The 21770-nt window shown below is 43.5% G+C and overlaps 1 protein-coding gene across 2 annotated transcripts; it reads right to left on the bottom strand.

Moving 5' to 3' along the window:
- Positions 1-272: 272 nt before the first annotated feature.
- Positions 273-3104, bottom strand: LOC133082504 (polyadenylate-binding protein 1-like 2). Of its 2 annotated transcripts, XM_061179113.1 has the most exons (2): positions 3081-3104; positions 273-878 (listed from the first exon to the last, which is right to left on the bottom strand). In XM_061179113.1, the coding sequence occupies exons 1-2, from the start codon at positions 3102-3104 to the stop codon at positions 276-278; spliced, it is 627 nt and encodes a 208-aa protein (XP_061035096.1). In that variant the 3' UTR covers positions 273-275. The 2 variants fall into 2 exon arrangements, with proteins under 2 accessions (XP_061035096.1, XP_061035097.1); XM_061179114.1 differs by lacking the exon at positions 3081-3104 and having other exon boundaries at positions 273-893.
- Between the last annotated feature and the right edge of the window lie 18666 nt (positions 3105-21770).

Genomic DNA, 21770 nt, shown 5'->3' with positions numbered 1-21770 from the left:
CCAAGGTGGGTGTTGGGGGAAGGGAGGGGAGAGGAGGGGTAGGGACGAGAGGGGAGGGGAGAGAAAGTCAGAGAGAGACAAGAGTGAGAGGGACTGAGACAGACGGAGGGAGGGAGAGATGGAGGGAAGGAAGTGAGGGGGGCGGTTGTGAGAGAGAGAGACCTGCACTCCCAATACAATACACTGCTGGTGGGTTAGGGGGGCAAAGGGTGGGGTTGTAAACCGGGTGGGAGCCAAGGTTTGGCTCTGCTGGCTGGCTCGCTCCTGGGATGTCTTCATCGCAAGGTGGCCTCCTCGTCGGTGTCTTCCTCGAAATCCTTGACGTCAGCACTGGTGGACTGCCTGGCCCAGGCTCCCCTTTCGGCCTCTCGTTCCTTATGCGACTTGAATCTCCCAACGAAAATTTTGCGGTAGTTCAGGAACATGCCATTCATTGCATCGATGGCCCGCTCGGCGGACTCCTGCTTCTGGAAGTGCACGAACCCGTAGCCCTTGGGCCCCTTTTCGTCGCAGGCCACTTTGCAGGAGAGGATGTTGCCGAACGCCGAGAAGATGTTGTACAGCGCCTTGTTGTCGATGGTTTTGCCCAGGTTCTTGATGAAGACGTTGCCCACCCCGCTCTTGCGGAGCGAGGGGTCCCGCTGGGACCACATGATGCGCACTGGCCTGCCCTTGATGACATCAAAGTTCAGGGTCTCCAGGGCCCGCTTGGCGTCCACCGGTTGCTGGTAGTTGACATACGCATAGCCCAACGAGCGGCGGGTGATCTTGTCCCTGCAAATGCGGATGGAGAGGATGGGCCCGGCCGGGCTGAACTTCTCGTACAGCATTGCCTCCGTCACCTCAGGGTGCAGGTCGCCCACGTACAGCGAAGCCATAGGAAAGTCCGGATTCCCCCCGGAGCCCCCGCCCGTCTCCGCATCAGCATCCGCGGCGGCCACCGCCGCCGCCGCTACCGCCGCCGCCACCTCCGCATCTGCATCCGCATCCGCATCCGCCTCCGCCTCCCCCAAGGGGGGCGTCGCAGCCTCTGCCGCGGCGGCGGCTTCGGCCGCACTGGCCTCCGCCACGGCCACTGCCGCTGCCGCCAGGGAGGCCTCCGCCTCCTCCCCCGCTAGGGCTGCCGCTGCCTCCCCCAGGGTGGCCTCCGCCACTGCCTCCTCTACTGAGGCCTCGGCCTCCAACTCAGCCTCCACCTCTGCTTCCGCCTCCGCCACGGAGGCCTCCGCCACCGCTTCTGCCACGGTCGCCGCCGCAGCCTCCGCCGCCGCCGCAGCCGCCGCCGCCACCGCCGCCGCCACTGTCGCCGCTGTCGCCACGGTCGCCGGTGCCCCCGGGCCGCTGCCGCGACCTCCCTTCCCGCGAGCTGGGGGGCGGAGAGGCGGGAGAGGGCAGGAGGGCGGGTGGGCGCCGGAACCCGGGCCGGGGGCGGGAGCGCGAGCTGGGGCGGGGGACCCCGGGCCAGCCGATCTGGCGAGTCCCAGTCACCTGGTATGGCGAGCGCTGCCAGGAGCGCACCGGTGCGAGTCGCAGCAGCCTGCAGCCCACTGCTGCTGCCGCCGCCGCTCGGTCGTGGGCTAGCGTGCGGGGCGCGGGCGGGCGGCGTGTGGTGGGGGGCGGGGGGTGTTGGCGTCTGTGGTCCGGGCAGCTGGGAAGGCTTCTGTCTCTTTGGTTCCCCCTGTGGCTGCTGCGGGGCTGCGGGGCCGCGGACGGTGGGAGGGGGCGGGAGCGGGAGGCTTGAGGTTGGGGGGCGGGAGTGTGAGTCCTCAGCCTGTCGGATCGGCTGGATGTGTTTGAAGAGGAAGCCAGGGAAAGGGCTCCATGTGGACCGAGGGAATCTGGGTTAGATTTAGGGAGTTTTGTTTTATCCTTCCTCTCCCCATAGAACATTTAAATGATTAAATCAAGCACCTTGCAAGAGAAGGTGGGTGGCGTTGAGAATACACTTGCCCGGCCTAAACAAAGCCAAGAAAAATGGTTTTCTCACGTTCAGGGGTTCTCCCCACCTCAAGGCACACACGCTCGCCAACATCACCGCCACCAAGGCAGCAACTCTTACTCGGAACTGGAGCTGGGGCAAGTGGGGCAAGCTCCCACTGCAGCCTGCTGACCCATTTTCTCAGCGAGTCCTCCCCCTTTTCCGGCTCTTTCCCTCCTCTGCAACACTTGCAGAAGAGGAAATAAAGAACACAAGAACACGTATTCATTCATCCATAATGCCATGCCACAAATATTTATGGAGCCGTTGCTGGTCCCTAGGGATATACAGGGGTCCGGGAGGCAAGAGGAAATAGACGGGTCAACTCCCAAGGTTGACCTTGGGAGTGGACAGTCTGGGCTAGAAACCCTGTCCCTGCTCCAGACTATGGGAGAACTAGGGACCTGGTGTTCTTCAGCCCCCCCCTCCCCCGCCAACTCCTCCCACCCATCCAGTCTCAATTCATGCAGCGTGGAAGCGGGGGAATCAAGAACACCCTGTCCTTAGTGCTGTCCTCCATGATAGGTGAGGTAAGCCAAATCAAGAGCTGGGGACAGGGCCTGGTCCAGAGCCAGGCACTAGTTTGCTCTTGTCTCTGCCCTCAAGGTGCTGAGGTTCCCAACGTGAACCAAGAAAGGCACATCCATGTTCAAAACAAAAACAAAACCTGAAATCTCTCTAGAATGAGGTGTCTCATCCCAGTTCACCAGCTAGTATTTATGGAAGCCTTATCCAGTACTTGGCACTGGGGGCTCAGAGACAGGCAATGTGGTAAGTGAGCAGTGAATGTTGATGTGTTGGAGGTGTGGGGCAAGGTGAGGAAAGGTGAGCAGAGTGTATTGTGGGAGCAGAGAGGCCACACAAGACCAAAAGCTGAGGGGATAGGCAAGCGAGCAACCATTAGAGTAGAGGACAACAGAGGCTAGAGTCCCACTTCTTCCAGAAAGGAGGACCCAGCCACTAACCATTCCTGGTAGGAATCAAGCAAGGCTGCACAGAAGACAAAACCCCCAAGGCGAGCTCTGAAAGATGAGTAGCAGTCCACCACATCGAGGCAGAAGGGAAGGCACTCCAGACAGAAGCATCAGTCCGTGTCCAAGGCTCTATAGCATGCTAGCACATGCATGGTCACTTCTGGTCATGCCTAATAATCTGGTGTGGACAGAGCTCATGATCTCCAAGAGTATATGGCAGCAGATGGCGCTGGAAAGTGTGGGGGCCCTGAAAAGCAAGCTAAGGTGCTTGGACTCTATACCCAAGCTCACGGGGCCCACTCAGTACATTCAAGGAGGGACTCGGTATGATCAGATCTTTAGAAAGAGTACAAACTAAACATCAACACAGAAAGTGGTTAAGAGAGTAGATCGTAAAAGTTCTCATTACAAGGGGAAGACAAAGTGTAACTAACTGAGGTGATGGATGTTTATTAAACTTCTTGTGGTAATCATTCAGCGATGTGTACCTATATCAAATCATTATGTTGTACACCTTAAACTTATACGGTGTTATATGTCAATTATAGCTCAGTGAAACTGGAGAGAAACCCATCAATACACATGTAAATGCATGCACACATACACACACACACACGCGCGCGTGCGCGCCCCTGAGACAGAGCTGATAGAACAAAAAGAAGACAGTCAGTTGTGACCAGTTCCAAAAGAGTCAGAACAACCATTCCCTCCGTCCCTCCTTTCCTTCCATAAATAGGGGTTTCACATTTACCGTGAGCCAGGCATTGAACTGTGGACTTCGGGGTCAGATATAAAAAATGATCAAACCATAGTGCCTTTCCTCACTCCACTAAAGCTCAGGCTGCCCATACAAATAAGAGAAATGCCAGCAGAGGGCTATATGTGCTATGTGATTGGACTATGGTGGCCATGGAGTTTCATCTGCCCAGCACATATTCTCACCTCCCCCTCACTCCCACCCATCCACCTTCCTTGGGTAAATAAAGCTGTTTTCTGTGGTGGCAGCGTTGGCTGGACCTGGGCAATTGCACATGATAGAACAACCCTGAACCTTCAGAACTGACTGGGTCACCATGGGGTGTGAGGCAGTGAGAACTTTCTCATCGCCGGCTGGAAAGCCTCCCAAGATGGCTGAGAAGCAGACATACAGACATGTGTCTCGCCAGCTTGCAAAGTCTAGCCCTCTGCTCCTAGACAGGGTGCCAGCAAAGGGCAGGGACAGAGACTTAGGAAAAGCCTGCTGTGCAGCTGGTGCCTTGACCAAGGTGGTCACTGTCACCACTCTTAGGAGCCATCTCCTGAGGGTCTAGGTTGCTTGTAGGCAGGAGGCAGATGAGCTTTGCCTCACCATTCCAGGTGGTCACCAAGAGGGGCCTGAGGAGGCAGCGGCCAAGGGGGAAGCCATGATTGTTGGGAGGTAGGGGATGTGGGGATGACGAGAAGAGCTTCTCGGCCCATTGTTTGGAGGCAGAAGTGACAAGAGGGACCAATTCAAGGACCAGGAGTCAACAAGATCTCTTTCTCTGGCTTTGACTTCCAGCCCACAGAGCAACAGAAATCGGTAGGAGAAAGAGGTTCAGCAAAGTCATGCTGTGGCCAGTGAATCCACAAACCTGTCAAACCAGAAGGCAATCCCCAGGCCCTTGACCCTCCAGCAACAGGAAGAAGGCTACTACAGTGACAAGGAGAGCAGCTGGGGCATGCTCTCCAAGTCCTTTCTCACAGAGGCTTCTCTGGGGTTCCTGTCTCCTTTTTTTCAGTTCCTGGTCGCATCTGCAATCAAAGGTGTCCTGACTACTGGTTGCTATGATTGAGGCAAAAGTGAAGAGTCCTCTGGAGTGTCAGTGGAGGGAGGGAGAGGTCCCTTTCTTGTGGGAGGAAGTGTTACTCATTTCATTCACTCGATGATTCAACAAGTATTTATGGAGGGCTACCTCGTACCAGGCATTCTTCTAGGCAGAGAGCCCCTGCATCCAAGGAACTTATTTTATAGTGGGGAAGACAGACAATAAACATGGCAGAAAATGTAAAAGCACTTAAAGGTTGCTGCAAATGCCCTCAGGGAAATAAACGAGATGATTTGGTACGTCTTACCTAGAACCCAAGAGAAGTGGCAAAGGTCAGGGATGGCCTTTCTCAGGACAGTGATATGTGGCCAGTCCTGCTGGAAAACAGGGGGGAAACCTGCCTAGCAGGGAGAACTGCAATTCCTCTGGCCTTGTGACAAAAAAGAGGGGCACTGGAGGCGCAGAAGAGATGCCGGTGTAGCTGGAGCCCAGTGAGAGAGGGGATGGAGGGAACAAAGGACAGTGTAGTGGTGGGAAGGAGCCATGGTGGAGTTTGGTTTCCACTCAAAGAGCTCTGGGGAGCCAGAGAGAGAATTGAATCAAGGGAGTGCCATGATCTAATTATATTCAGTAATTTCTCTCTGGCTGCTCTCTGTGGAAAAATCTGCAAGTGGGCAGGGCACAAAGCAAAGCAGGGAGACCAATTCGGGCCCTCTTGCAGTAGCCCAGTTGGGAGATGGCAGTGGCTTGGCCCAGACTGGCAGCACGAATTTAGAGAATAGTGCATGGGTTCACGTGATATTTTGGAAAGAGAACAGACAGCACTTGCTGGTGGATTGAAGGCAGTTGGTGAACAAACTTAAGAAATGAATGATTACTATGAGAGCCTTTTCTTGCAAGTCTTGGTCATGGAGGTGTTATGTATAGTCACAGACAATACGGAGAGTGGATGTGATAGATTTAGACAAGGGAGAAAGACAGTTGGGGATGTGTGTCAAGAGTTTCAATTTGCACATGTTACGTGTCTGAAGTCTGGAAAAGTCCGCTCTCCATGTAGGCTGCAGAAACAGAATTATCAAGACAACAGGACACAGATAGTATTTAAAGCCACAAGACTGGGCAGAATCACCTAGAGAGAGCACTGTCAGGAGAAGAAAGTGCAGGGCTATTCCCTGAGACATGCCAACATGTAGAAGTTGGGTTGAGGATAACAAGCCAGCAGAAGAGATTGAGAAGGACTGGACGGTAAACGGGCTGGCCCTAAACCTGACTCCTCTCCAGGGCCGTGCAGGGTCCAGCCTCAGTGTCCTCACTCAGGTCCTGCCTTCAGTTCTCCTGGCTGTATGTGCATGGGACTTGGTTTAAAACGGGAGGACAACAAGAACTTTGTGTGCTAGGGTTTAGATTTCTCTTTCTGTTCATTTCAAGGCGGAGCTTTAAAGAGATAGGTTCAGATACAGAGACATTCAAAGAGTGTTTGGAGCTGGCCCTGCTCTTCCCATTTCATATGGCCCACCTCCTTCTTCCTATCAGGAGGGAGTAATAGAAAGGAATGGGGATGCGGTTCAGAGAGCAGGAGAAAAGAATAGAAAATAATGGAAGAAGGTAGGGGATGGGGGTGGGTACCAGTGGGGAGAGGGACAGATCAGCTCTATATGTAAAAAATGAATGAAAACACTGAAAACAGGGATCTACATAAAGAAGTCTCTTCCTATGAATTTCTCGTTGACATAGCTGTAGGAAGGATGCTCAGGGGAATAGAGAATGAAAACATACATGTATTTTGTAGTAGGGAAATTGATTTTGTCAATTCACACTGCCCCCAAACTCCCCCGAATGAAAATAATCTTGACATACAGGCCAGCAAAAATAGCAGCCTTAGACTTTTATTTAGGAAGAATTGGAAAGTGTTTGGGTGTGTGCCCCTGTTATTTAACAAATAAGAACAATGATTGTTAAATTGTCTTGAATAAATACAGCACATTTAGCAAATGGTCCTTTGGATCCTTATAAAGTGAAGAGTTAAGGGAGGCAGAGATGTAGGGCAGGGAAGGAATGAGAATTGAGTCAATAGACATAAGAGCCCCAGGACATCAGGACATACACACACGAGCATATTTATCACCTAAGGATTCACACTTGGCAAACTAGGATACAAAGCAAGCACTCATCAACTGGGGACTGACTGGAGACATCGTGGCACAGCCATTCCATGGATTATTATGCAATCATTACCAAGCACGAGTTATGTCTATAGGGTCTGATTTAGGGGGACCTTCAAAATATGCTATTATTAAGTGAGGACAGCAAATTGCAGAGAGGGGACAGTATATGGTCTCATTTGCATGTTGGGGGTCAGGGCACGGGAGGGAAGATAAGAGGTTGTGATCCCATGTTTATTTGTATGCCTACTTGACATCTCCACCTGGATGTCTCATAGGCATTTCATCCTTAAATGGCATCACCATGCACTCGGGTATTCAAGTGAAATAAAAATGGAGAGACACCCTTATTTCCTTCCTCTCCCACTCCCACGTCTTCCTCTGGCCCCTGTCTCATCCTTCAGCCATTCCTATCACCTCTACCTCCCAAACACCACTTGAACCTCTCCAACTTCACTGGAGTCCACCGTTAAGCCTCTCATGGGATCCTGCCAAGCCTCCTAACTGTTCTCCCACCTCCACCAAACTTCCTTGTCCATCCAGTAGCCAGACTGATCTTTCAGAAAAATGAATGGCGCCTTTTGCCTCCCCTACTCAAAACCCCAGAAGGCTTCCCACTTCACTTGGACTGAAAGGCAAACTCTTCAACATGACTTAAATATAATGAGCTGCATGACCTGGCCCTTGCCAACCTCCCCATTCTCACCTTTCTCTATCCTGGTCATTGTGGGCCTTCTTAGAATACTCTGACTACTCCATGATCCAATCTCCATCCTTCCTGAGGGCTTCCACCTACCTCAAACTGTCTTTCTCCATCTTTTTAAAATCGTTAACAGGTTTTTAAACATACAAAAAATTATAGTGGGTCACAGAACATGCCCCCAAGTACACATCACTCAAACTGAAAAAAATAAAACATTTGTCCTATTTTTGTATCAGATGGTTAGATTTTTAGGATAATAAAAAAATACAAAATACAGCTACCATCCCTTTTGGAGCCCCCCCTCCCAATCCCATTCTCCTTGCCACCCCCCATAGGGCACAAACCTTGGTTACTTCTGGGTGTGATTAAAGGCAGGATACAAGTAAGTCCTCAGTTTCTCTCTCTAATTTCTTTTTCTCTCTCTGTCTCTTTTCCCTTACTCCTTTCATGAGAATTTCTCTGACCCTTTGCTATTTGTCTCTCAGAAACAGACAGGGTCCACAAAAGGGAACATGATTGGTGATATTTGGGCTCAGGATGGTCGTGAGAAATGAAGAAGCCTATACTCCTAGCAGTCCTTGTATGTTGCTGAATTCCTGGGCTTAAATTCCTCGAAGAACATGGGCCTTGGAGTCAAATGGACTCTCTTGTAGGCAGAGTTCCAGAGCAAAACATTTAACCGCTCTGAGCCTCGGTTTGTGTTTTGAGTTTGAATTTCAGAAACTGTAATTAAGGTTCTTAGGAATTTTTAAAATAACAAGTAGTTTTGCTCAACCCTACTTAGGAACCAAGAACAAAGGGCTGACTGATGGTTTTTACATAGAATTTCAGATACTTTTCTCTGTGGGAACCAATTCTCCTCCCAATGTATGCTTAAAACTTTAATGACCTTCTTTGTCATAATCTTAGGCAGTTTACAGGCGTGACCTTATAAAAATATACCCGTAGGTATATCCCCAGTCCATGACTTACTAGCTATGCTTACCTTGGTCAAGTTGTTTTGCCTTTTTTGTTTGTTTCTTTAGCTTTGGAGTCCTCATCTGTACAAAGGGATGCATATTTGTAAGGACAAAAAGACGTGATAATGTTTGGAAAATGCTTTTCACAGTGCCTGGCATGCATTCAGTGCCCAACACAAGGGACTCCTTATTAATGTCAGTTCCCTCTGTCCTGAGGATATCCTTGTTCAGCTGGTTTTTGAAGGCCCAGTGTCTCTCCTTTCTGGTGTCCAAGGAAGCTTGGCACTTTCTCTCTAACCAGGAGCAAGGTATCAGTTCAGAGGGAGTCTGATCCTCTGGGTTATAGCCCAGGTTATGGCTGGATTTTACTCTAGGCAAGTGCCTGATTCTCTGGCCTGAACTCACCTAACTTACACTCGCATTCAGGTTTTCCTTCGTTCTCCTGACCTTAGGACCTTTTTATGACCCATTTATTTTTCTTCCCTGAGATCCAAGGACCTTGCAAGTCAACACATGAAAGAATGCCATTTTCTGTACTCAAGAAAACCCCCTAGAAGATTTGATAATACTGTCTCATAGAATGGGGTGTTGAGTCAGGTGTTGAATTTTCCCTCAGCTGCTATTCATCCCTTTGAGCACCCTTTTTTGGGACCATTTTGGAGATAAATTATTATGAGGCAATACGTTCCTTCAAGTTCTTTCCTATAGGACACTGAATGCGTTTTCATGTGCTCATGATGTCTCTGGAACTCTCCTACCAACATTCATGATTGTGCTAAGACACCTTCATGGGTTATTGACATAAGAGTGGCTGATCTTCATTACCATGAGTTGCTGAGCAATTTAAGTTTTCACTGTGTATAATAGATGTAAGATGAAATCTCCTTCCATGTGGTAAAGCCTTGGTAAAGTCATGATGATTAGCTTTGGGACCTCCTTCCATACACACCATCTTTTAGAAACCATGCTCAAAAATAAAAATTGCTCTTACTGAAAGGAAGTCACGCACATGGTAAATAAAATAGTGGTGACCAGAAAGTACCAACAAGCTTGTGATAAAAGGCAAATGTCTGAGACCCCATCACTTCCCACTCCCCAGTTGTGCTTCCCAGGGTAGATCAGTTCAATAATTCCTGCTTGCACTGTTTTGGCAGTTACCGTATTACATCTAAATAAAGTGCTTAATCTGCTATTTCACATCATTCATCAACTTTAGCCATCATCAAGTGACCACATTCTTCCTACAGAAGAGAATTTAACTCATTCACTGTGTCTTCATTCTGCCCTCACTTTCTTTCTCTCAGATTTTATACTTTGTTTTGATTTTTAGTTTCTCTATTGATGACTCTAGTAACTTTAAATAATGTACTTAACCCTCAGTTCCTTGCATACACCTTAGTCACTTTAACTTTTCTTTTCTTTTTTCTTCTATAAAATGAGGATATTACCATTTCTATCCTTCCCTTCCTTCAACTTCTCTTCCTCATTTCCACATCCTCTTCTTACCAGGTTCATTATCATTTACATCCATTTTGGGAAACCTAAAAAACATTTTCTGCTTTAAAAAGAAATACAAGTCTTTTACTTTTTAATGAATCTCTAATAATTTTGATCATAGGTCCACATTTCTTCACTGAGTGTAGGCTGGACCAGAGAAGGAGATTAAATCCTGGTGTCAAGTCCAAATCCTCTCTATATCTTTATTCCAGTAATTTCTGAAAGGTCTGCCACATTTGAGTTTGACTTATATGGGATCTATGCATCAAACACTCTTTCTCTCTCTCCTTCTCTCTCTCTCTCTCTCTCTCTCTGTCACACACACACACACACACAAACACCCACACAATTAAATGGTTGCCAGGCAATTGATCATTAAACCACTTAATCTTATAACAATTTATAAAATGGGTGTCCTTATAATCTCTATTTTACACCTGGGAAAATTTGGTAGCAAGGACCTAAATAACAGGCAAGGTCTCATATAGTGTAAGTGGTAGAGCCTGGAATTGATTCAAAGAAAGGCAGTCTTGTTCCAGAATTGGTCCTGGTGACCACCATATTATTCTACAATGAGCTTCTCTCTTTCAGTTTATCAGAATCTGTAACTATTGCCAAATTAACCCATGCTGTTAAAACAGGTGGAACAGCTCACAGATGTATGAATAATGGTTGACAATCAATCACCTTACTTTCGAAACCCCCACCAATCCCAGACATCAGAGGTTACAGAGAACAAAATTACCTGTTTGATTTTTTTTTACACTTTCCTCAGGTTCATAGAAATCTATAAAAACAGACTGACCTTAACCTGAGGAGATATTCTTTTATTTTGTCAAAAAAAGATTACAATTTTCTGTGACTTTCTACATTCACAGAGCAGGTTAACACACGTAGATTAAATTAATTTTGTTTTATTAAAATCTGCACTAGGGGAAAAGCTGGAATTTATGCAACAATGCCCTGATTGTTTCAAGTGTTTTATTTTAAATTTTTCCGACAGGAAGAAAAAAGTCATTGTTGCCTTTGCTCCCCTTTCTGTAGTGCATCTTTTATTCTCAGCCTGCTTTTAAGTATTTAAACGTGTTTTTGTTTTTAAAGCAATTAATTAATGGTGTGCATTAGTGAGATTTTTTAAAAAACTCTTTATTGGAGTATAATTGCTTTACAATAGTGTGTTAGTTTCTGCTGTATAACAAAGTGAATCAGCTATACATAAACATATATCCCCAAATCTCCTCCCTCTTACGTCTCCCTCCCACCCCTCTAGGTGGACACAAAGCACAGAGCTGATTTTCCTATGCTATGTGGCAGCTTCCTACTAACTATCTATTTTACATTTCTAAGTGTATATATGTCCATAGCACTCTCTCACTTCATCCCAGCTTACCCTCCCCCTCCTCGTGTCCTCAAGTCCATTCTCTAGGTATCTGTCTTTATTCTTGTCCTGGTCCTAGGTTCTTCAGAACCTTTTTTTTTTTTTACTAGATTCCGTATATATGTGTTAGCATACGGTATCTGTTTTTCTCTTTCTGACTTAATTCATTCTGTATGACAGACTATAGGTCCATCCACCTCACTACAAATAATTCAATTTCGTTTCTTTCTATGGCTGAGTAATATTCCATTGTATACATGTTCCACATCTTCTCTAACCATTCATCTGTCGATGGACACTTAGGTTGCTTCCATGTCCTGGCTATTGTAAATACAGCTGAAATGAACATTGTGATACATGACTTTTTTGAATTATGGTTTTCTCAGTGTATATGTCCAGTAGTGGGTTTGCTGGGTCATATGGTAGTACTATTTTTAGTTTTTTAAGGAACCTCCATACTGTTCTCCATAGTGGCTGTGTCAGTTTACATTCCCACCAACAGTGCAAGAGGGTTCCTTTTTCTCCACACCTTCTCCAGGATTTATTGTTTTGTAGATTTTTCGATGATGGCCATTCTGACCGGTGTGAGGCGATACCGCATTGTAATTTTGATTTGCGTTTCTCTAATGATTAGTGATGTTGAGCATCCTTTCATGTGTTTGTTGGTAATCTGTATATCTTCTTTGGAGAAATGTCTATTTAGGTCATCTGCTCATTTTTGGATTGGGTTGTTTGCTTTTTTGCTATTGAGCTGCATGAGCTGCATGTATATTTTGGAGACTAATCCTTTGTCAGTTGCTCCGTGTGCAAATATTTTCTCCCATTCTGTGGGTGGCCTTTTTGTCTTGTTTCTAGTTCTGTGAAAAATGCCATTGGTAGTTTGATAGGGATTACATTGAATCTGTAGATTGCTTTTGGTAGTATAGTCATTTTCACAGTGTTGATTCTTCCAGTCAAAGAACATGGTATATCTCTCCATCTGTTTGTATCATGTATAACTTTTTTCATCAGTGTCTTACAGTTTTCTGCATACAGGTTTTCTGTCTCCTTAGGTAGGTTTATTCCTACGTATTTTATTCTTTTTGTTGCAGTGGTAAATGGGAGTGTTTCCTTAATTTCTCTTTCAGATTTTTCATCATTAATGTATAGGAATGCAAGAGCTTCCTGTGCATTAATTTTATGTCCTGCTACTTTACCAAATTCATTGATTAGCTCTAGTAGTTTTCTGGTAGCATATTTGGGATTCTCTATGTATAACATCATGCCATCTGCAAACAGTGACAGTTTAATTTCTTCTTTTCTGATTTGGATTCCATTGATTTCTTTTTCTTCTCTGATTGCTGTGGCTAAAACTTCCAAAACTATGTTGAATAATAGTGGTGAGAGTGGGCAACCTTGTCTTGTTCCTGATCTTAGTGGAAATGGTTTCAGTTTTTCACCATTGAGAACGATGTTGGCTGTGGGTTTGTCATATATGGCCTTTATCATGTTGAGGTAAGTTCCTTCTATGCCTACTTTCTGGAGGGTTTTTATCATAAATGGGTGTTGAATTTTGCCAAGAGCTTTTTCTGCATCTATTGAGATGATCATATGGTTTTTCTCCTTCAATTTGTTAATATGGTTTATCACATTGATTGATTTGCATATATTGAAGAATCCCTGCATTCCTGGGGTAAACCCCATTTGATGTTGGTGGATGATCCTTTGAATGTGCTGTTGGATTCTGTTTGCTAGTATTTTGTTAAGGATTTTTCATCTATGCTCCTCAGTGATATTGGTCTGTAGTATTCTTTTTTTGTGACATCTTTGTCTGGTTTTGGTATCAGGTTGATCATGGCCTCATAGAATGAGTTTGGGAGTGTTCCTCCCTCTGCTATATTTTGGAAGAGTTTGAGAAGGAGAGGTGTTATCTCTTCACTAAATGTTTGATAGAATTCGCCTGTGAAGGCATCTGGTCCTGGGCTTTTGTTTGTTGGAAGAATTTTAATCAGTCTCAATTTCAGTGCTTGTGATTGGTCTGTTTATATTTTCTATTTCTTCCTGGTTCAGTCTCGGGAGGTTGTGCTTTTCTAAGAATTTGTCTTTTTCTTCCAGGTTGTCCATTTTATTGACATATAGTTGCTTGTAGTAATCTCTCATGATCCTTTGTATTTCTGCAGTTTCAGCTGTTACTTCTCCCTTTTCATTTCTAATTCTATTGATTTGAGTCTTCTCCCATTTTATCTTGTTGACTCTGGCTAGTGGTTTATCAATTTTGTTTATCTTCTCAAAGAGGAAGCTTTTTGTTTTATTGATCTTATCTATTGTTTCCTTCATTTCTTTTTCATTTATTTCTGATCTGATCTTTATGATTTCTTTCCTTCTGCTAACTTTGGGGTTTTTTGTTATTCTTTCTCTAATTGCTTTGGCTGTAAGTTTAGGTTGTTTATTTGACATATTTCTTGTTTCTTGAGGTAGGATAGTACTGCTATAAACTTCCCTCTTAGAACTGTTTTTGCTGCATCCCATAGGTTTTGGGTCATCGTGTTTTCATTGTCATTTGTTACTATGTATTTTTTGATTTCCTCTTTGATTTCTTCAGTGATCTCTTGGTTATTTAGTAGTGTATTGTTTAGCCTCCATATGTTTGTATTTTTTACAGATTTTTTCCTGTAATTGATATCTAGTCTCATAGTGTTGTGGTCAGAAAAGATACTTGATATGATTTCAATTTTCTTAAATTTACCAAGGCTTGATTTGTGACCCAAGATATGATCTATCCTGCAGAATGTTCCATGAGCAGTTGAGAAGAATGTGTATTCTGTTGTTTTTGGATGGAATGTCCTATAAATATCAATTAAGTCCATCTTGTTTAATGTATCATTTAAAGCTCGTGTTTCCTTATTAATTTTCTGTCTGCATGATCTGTCCATTTGACGAAGTGGAGTGTTAAAATCTCCCACTATGATTGTGTTACTGTCAATTTCCCCTTTTTATGGCTGTTAGCATTTGCCTTATGTAGTGAGGTGCTGCTATGTTGGGTGCATAAATATTTACAATTGTTATATCTTTTTCTTGGATCGATCCCTTGATCATTTTGTAGTGTCCTTCCTTATCTCTTGTAATAGTCTTTATTTTAAAGTCTATTTTGTCTGATATGAGAATTGCTACTCCAGCTTTCTTTTGATTTCCATTTGCATGGAATATCTTTTTCCATCCTCGCACATTCAGTCTGTATGTATCCCTTGATCTGATGTGGGTCTCTTGTAGACATTCATTCAGTCTATGTCTTTTGGTTGGAGCATTTAATCCATTTACATTTAAGATATTTATCAATATGTATTTTCCTATTACCATTTTCTTAATTGTTTTGCGTTTGTTACTGTAGGTCTTTTGCTTGTCTTGTGTTTCCAGCCTATAGAAGTTCCTTTAGGATTTGTTTTAAAGCTGGTTTGGTGGTGCTGAATTCTCTTAGCTTTTGCTTGTCTCTAAAGTTTTTAATTTCTCCACTGAATCTGAAGGAGATTCTTGCTGGGTAGAGCAATCTTGGTTGTAGGTTTTTCTCTTTCATCACTTTAAATATGTCCTGCCACTCCCTTCTGGCTTGCAGAGTTTCTGCTGAAAGATCAGCTGTTAACCTTATGGGGATTCCCTTGTATGTTATTTGTTGCTTTTCCCTTGCTGCTTTTAATATTTTTTCTTTGTACTTAATTTTTGATAGTTTGATTAATATGTGTCTTGGCATGTTTCTTCTTGGATTTATCCTGTAGGGACTCTCTGTGCTTCCTGGATTTGATTCACTATTTCCTTTCCCATATTAGGGTAATTTTCAACTTTAATCTCTTCAAATATTTCCTCAGTCCCTTTCTTTTTCTTTTCTTCTTCTGGTACCCCTATGATTTGAGTGTTGGTGCATTTAATGTTCTCCCAGAGGTCTCTGAGACTGTCCTCAATTCTTTTCATTCTTTTTCTTTAGTCTGCTCTGTGGTAGTTATTTCCACTATTTTATCTTCCAGGTCACTTATCCGTTCTTCTGCCTCAGTTATTCTGCTATCATTACCTTCTAGAGAATTTTAAATTTCATTTATTGCATTATTCATCATGTTTCTTTGCTCTTTAGTTTTTCTAGGTCCTTGTTAGACGTTTTTTGTATTTTCTCCATTCTATTTACAAGATTTGGATCATCTTTACTATCATTACTCTGAATTCTTTTTCAGGTAGACTGCCTATTTCCTCTTCATTTGTTTGGTCTAATGGGTTTTTACCTTGCTCCTTCATCTGCTGTGTATTTATCTGTCTTCTCATTTCACTTAACTTACTGTGTTTGGGGTCTACTTTTCACAGGCTGTGGGTTCGTGGTCCCCGTTGTTTTTCGTGTCTGCCCCCAGTAGCTAAGGTTGGTTCAGTTGGTTGTGGACGCTTCCTGGTGGAGGGGATTGTTGCCTGTGTTCTGGTGAATGAGGCTGGATCTTGTGTTTCTGTTGGGCAGGACCACATCCAGTGATGTGTTTTGGGGTGTCTGTGACGTTATTATGATTTTAGGCAGCCTCTCTGCTAATGGGTGGGGTTGTGTTCCTGTCTTGCTAGTTGTTTGGCATAAGGTGTCCATCACTGTAGCTTTATGGTCATTGAGTCGAGCTGGATCTTTGCATTGAGATGGAGATCTCTGAGAGAGCTTTCGCCATTTGATATTATGACAGGCTGGGAGGTCTCTGGTGGACGAATGTCCTGAACTCAGCTCTCCCACCTCAGAGGCTCAGGCCTGACACCCGGCCAGAGCACCAAGACCCTGTCAGCCACACCGCTCAGAAGAAAAGGGAGAAAAAAATAAAAGGAAGGAAAGAAAAATAAAATAAATTTATTAAAATAAAAAATAAAAAAATATTATTAAAAATAAAAAAATTAAAAAGTAATTAAAAAAGGAAAGAAAGAAGGGAGCAACCAAACCAAATCCACCAATGATCACAAGCACTAAAAACTATACTTAAAAATAAAATAAAATAAAGACAGACAGAACCCTAGGACAAATGGTAAAAACAAAGTTATGCAGACAAAATCACACAAAGAAGCATACACATACACACTCATAAAAGGAGAAAAAGGAAATATATGTGTGTATATATATATATATATATATATATATATATTAGAAAAAAAGGAACACAGCAACCAAATCAAAAAACAAATATACCAGTGATAGTAAGCTCTAAATACTAAACTAAGATAAACATAAAACAGGAAACAAATTAGACGCAGAAAGCCAACCCCAAGTCTACAGTTGCTCCCAAAGTCCACCACGTCAATTTTGGGATGATTCGTTGTCTATTTAGGTATTCCACAGATGCAGGGTACATCAATTTGACCGTGGAGATTTAAACCCCTGCTCCTGAGGCTGCTGGGAGAGATTTCCCTTTCTCTTCTTTGTTTGCACAGCTCCTGGAGTTCAGCTTTTGATTTGTCCCCGCCTCTGCTTGTAGGTCGCCTGAGGGCGTCTGTTCCCCACCCAGACAGGATGGGGATAAATTAGCAACTGATTAGGGGTCTCTGGATCATTCAGGCCAGGGGGAGGGAGGGGTACGGAATGCAGGGTGAGCCTGTGGTGGCAGAGGCCAGCATGACGTTGCAGCAGCCTGAGGCACAACGTGTGTTCTCCTGGGGAAGTTTTCCCTGGATCATGAGACCCTGGCAGTGGCGTGCTGCACAGGCTCCCGGGAGGGGAGGTGTGGATAGTGACCTGTGCTTGCACACAGGCTTCTTGGTGGCTGCAGCAGCCACCGTAGTGTCTCATGCCCGTCTCTGGTGTCCACCCTGATAGGCGCAGCTCACGCATGTCTCTGGAGCTCATTTAGGTGGTGCTCTGAATCCCCTCTCCTCACACACCATGAAACAAAGAGACAAGAAAAAGTCTCTTGCCTCTTTGGCAGATCCAGACCTTTTTCCGGACTCCCTCCCTGGCAGCTGTGGTGCATTAACTCCCTTCAGGCTGTGTTCACACGGCCAACCCCAGTCCTCTCCCTGGGATCTGACCTCCGAAGCCCAAGCCTCAGCTCCCAGCCTCCACCCGCCCCGGTATGTGGGCTGACAAACCTCTCAGGCTGGTGCGTGCTGGTCGGCACCAATCCTCTGTGCAAGCATCTCTCTGCTTTGCCCTCTGCACCCCTCTTGCTGAGCTCTCCTCCATGGCTCTGAAACATCCCCTCCACCCACCCACCGTCTCCGCCAGTGAAGGGGCTTCCTAGTGTGTGGAAACTTTTCCTCCTTCACAGCTCCCTCCCAGAGGTGCAGGTCCCATCCCTATTCTTTTGTCTCTGTTTTTTCTTTTTTCTTTTCCCCTACCCAGGTAAGTGTGGAGTTTCTTGCCTTTTGGGAAGTCTGAGGTCTTCTGCCAGCCTTCAGTAGGTGTTCTGTAGGAGCTGTTCCACATGTAGATGTATTTTTGATGTATTTGTGGGGAGGAAGGTGATCTCCACGTCCTACTCCTCCACCATCTTGAAGCTATCTCCTTAGTGAGACTTTTATTCTGTAACCTGTTTGGAATTCATAGGCCTTCTTGGAGCTGTGAGTTAATAGTTTTGCCTCATATTTGGAACATTTTCTGCCATTAAATGCTCAAATATTTTTCTGTCCCTTCCTCATTTCCTCTTTTTTCTTCAGTGACAACAATTACATGTAGATTTGGTGACTTGATGTTGTCCCACAGGTCAATGAGGCTCTTTCTGTTTTTCTTTGTCTGATTTTTAAATGCTTTATTGAGGTATAACTGACATACAAGAAAATGCACATGTTTAAAGTACACAATTTGATATGTTTGACACATGACCCATGAAATTATCTCCACAATTAAGAAATATTTCCTCGTGCCCCTTGCAACCCCTCCCCCCAATTCTCCCTGACACTTCCCTCCCCATCACCAGGAACAAACACTATTAGATTACTTTCCATTTTCTAGAATTGTGCACAACTTATGATTGTCACACACAAACACACACACACACATGCATGCAGGAATGCGTGCATGCACGCATGCACGTACATCATGACATGAACTTTTCTTGGTCTCGCTTCTTTCAATCAGAGTAATTATTTTGAGATTCCCCCATGCATCAGTAGTTCATTACAATTTATTGCAGACTAGTATTCCATTTTGTAGATGTACAACCGTTTATTTATGCCTTCACCTGCCAACAGACTTTTGGGATGTTTCTAATTTTTGGTTATTGCATATAAAGCTGCCATGAACACCCATGTAGAAGTTTTGTGTGGATGTATGGTTTCATTTGGCTTTGGTAAATACCTAGGAATGGAAAGGCTGTGTAATATGGTAGGTATGTATTTAACTTTTCAATGAACTACAAAAATAGGTTTCCAGGGCTTCCCTGGTGGCACAGTGGTTGAGAATCTGCCTGCCAATGCAGGGGACACAGGTTCGAGCCCTGGTCTGGGAGGATCCCACATGCTGCGGAGCAACTAGGCCCATGAGCCACAATTACTGAGACTGCACGTCTGGAGCCTGTGCTCCGCAATAAGGCCACGATAATGAGAAGCCCGTGCACCGTGATGAAGAATGGCCCCCACTTGCCGCAATTAGAGAAAGCCCTCACACAGAAACGAAGACCCAACACAGCCATAAATAAATAAATAAATAAATGAATAAATAAACCCAAAGTTTAAAAAAAAAATAGCTTTCCAATGTGGTTGTGCATTTTACATTTCCATCAGTGGCATACGATGGTTCCAGTTCCTTCGAATCCTAGCTCATACTTGCTATGGAGAGTCTTTTTAAATCTTAGCCATTCTAAGAATTGTGTAGTGCTATCAAATTGTGGTTTTTAGTTGTAACTCTCTAATGACCAGGGATGTTGAACATGTGTTCATGTGCTTATTTCCCATCCATGGATGAATGGTGAAGTATCTGTTCTAGTCTTTTGTCCACTTTTAACTCGGTTGTTTGTATTCTTAATATTGAGTTTTGAAAGTTCTCTCTATATGTTCTGGATAACTGCCCTTGATCAGATTTATTTATGTTCTTTCTGAGAATACTTGGCCCAACACAAGGTCAGAACAGGTTTTCTTCTAAAGCTTACCTTTAGGTCTGTCATCCATTTTGAGTCCATTTTTGCTGATATATAGTAAGAGATATTAATGCTCATATTTGAGGGATAGGAATATCCAATGTTGCTAGCACCACTTCTTGAAAAGACGATCCTTTCTACACTGAACTGCCTTTCTAACTATGTCAAAAATTAGCTGTCCTTATGTGGGTGGGTTTATTGCTGCATTATCTATTCTGTTCCAATGGTCCATTTGTCCATGTTCATGCCAAAATCACAGTGTCGTGATGACTATCGCTTTACAGTAAATCTTGAAATAAGGTAATGTTAACTCTCCAAATTTGTTCATCATTCTTAAGGTTGTATTGGCGTTCTTGGTCCTTTGTAATCCCATGTGAAATTTAAAATATTCTTGAAATTTAAAATCTCTACCAAAATAAAAAAATCCCTTCTGGAATTTTCAGTGGGTTTGTGTCGAGGCAATTTGGGAAGAACTGACATGGTAACTATATTGTATCTTCTGAACAATGAGCATGGAATATCTCTCCATTTATTTAAGTCTCCTTTGATTTCTCTCAACAGCAGTTTCATGGCATATAGCTTGAAGGTATTATCCCTAAGTATCTCATATTTTCTGATGTGGTTATAAATTTATTTTAATTTCTCACTGCCTGGTACGAGTACATACAAATACAATTAAGTTTTCTATATTGATATTGTATTATATCCTGCAACCTGGCTAAACTGGCTTATTAGTCCAGTTCCTTTTTTCTGTGGATTCCTGATGATTTTCTGTATATAAGACCATGACGTCTTCAAAGAGAGATCATTTTACTTATTCCTTTCCAATCTGGGTGACTTTTATTTCTTTTTTTGTCTTATTTGCCTTGGCTTGACCCTCCATAAAAGTGGTGAGTGTGGACATCCATACCTTGATCTTGGGGGGCGGGTGGGGGAAATCATTCAGTGGTTCACCATTAAGTATGGTGTTAGCTGTTAGATATTTGTCAGTGCACATTATATCTGGCTGAGTAAGTTGCCTTCTCTTGCCAGTTTGGTGAGAGCTTTTATCATGAAATGGTGTTGGATTTTTTAAATGCTTTGTGAAGATGATGATATGGGTTTTTTTTTTTCCTGGATTTGGTTTGTCAGCATGGTGAATTACTCTCTGATTTTTGAAAAGCCGGTGAACCTTGTATTCCAAACCCCAAGTGATAATGATGTATTAATTTTAAAATATATTTTGGATTTGACTTGCTGAAATATCATTTAGTAATTTTCCATCTTGTTCATGAGTGATGTTGGTCTACACTTTTCCTTTCTTGTAATGTCTTTTTCTGGTTTTGGTGTCAGAGTGATGTTGGCATCACCAAATGAGTATGAAAATTAAATTAAAATTAATGTGACGTTTTCTGAAAGAGCTTATGTTAAAATGGTATTATTTCTTCCTTGAGTGTTTAGTACCTTTCACCAGTAGAGCTATATGGAGTTTTCTTCAGGGGAAAATTTTTACTTATGAATTCAATTTCCTTGGTAGATATCAGACTCTTCAGGTTATCTATTTCTTACTGAATGAACTTTGGTAGTTTGTGTATTTCAAGAAACATGTCCATTTCATCTAAGTCGTCAGATTTATTGGCATAGAGTTGTTCACGGTATTTCTTTGTTATCATTTTAATATCTACATGCTCTGCCATGATGCCACCTGCCTCATTGTGAAGTTGGCAATTTGTGTCTTCTCTCTCTTTCCCCTGAACTGTTAACCTATAGGTTTATCAGGTACATTGATCTTCTCCAAGGAAATAGCTTTTGTTTCATTCATTTACCCTATTGTCTTCCTCTTTCTGTTTTACTGTTGTCTGCTCTGATCCTTACTATTTCCTTTCTTCTTTACTTTGGCTTGAATATGGCCTTACTTTGGCTTGAATTCTCCCTCCTTTCTTAAAATGACATCTGAGTTCACTTATTTGAGACATTTCTTCTTTTCTTTATATATAAAGACTATTTCTTGCAGACATTTGCAAGAGTATTTCTGGGGTTTGATTTTTTTTTGTGATAGTCTTTCTAAATCTTTGATGGATATTGAACTTTGAAAGTTTTAAGATTAATGGCATTTTCTGTATATGTTTATTTATTATATTTTATTACTTAACCTATCTGTCCAATTTTGAAAGGTATTTTAAAATCTCCCACTCTAGTTTTCTTGCATTTTTAAGATTTCTATGCTACTGGTTTCTGGGGTTTGTTTTTTCAATCCACCCTGACAATATGTCTTTGAATTTGTATATTTAGACCATTCACA

Source organism: Eubalaena glacialis, chromosome X (assembly GCF_028564815.1).
Source record: "Eubalaena glacialis isolate mEubGla1 chromosome X, mEubGla1.1.hap2.+ XY, whole genome shotgun sequence".
In the NCBI taxonomy this organism is placed as follows: Eukaryota; Metazoa; Chordata; class Mammalia; order Artiodactyla; family Balaenidae; genus Eubalaena; species Eubalaena glacialis.
The sequence above is the reverse complement of the archived record's forward strand: the minus strand, read 5'-3'. Positions and strand labels throughout refer to the sequence as shown.

Bases quoted from the DNA above. Each gene is read 5' to 3' on its own strand.
- LOC133082504 (XM_061179113.1), bottom strand. From the start codon at position 3,104: ATGCATGTGCTAGCATGCTATAGA. The intron at 879-3,080 runs GCCTTGGACACG...CCGGACTTTCCT, and splicing joins ATGTGCTAGCATGCTATAGA to ATGGCTTCGCTGTACGTGGG.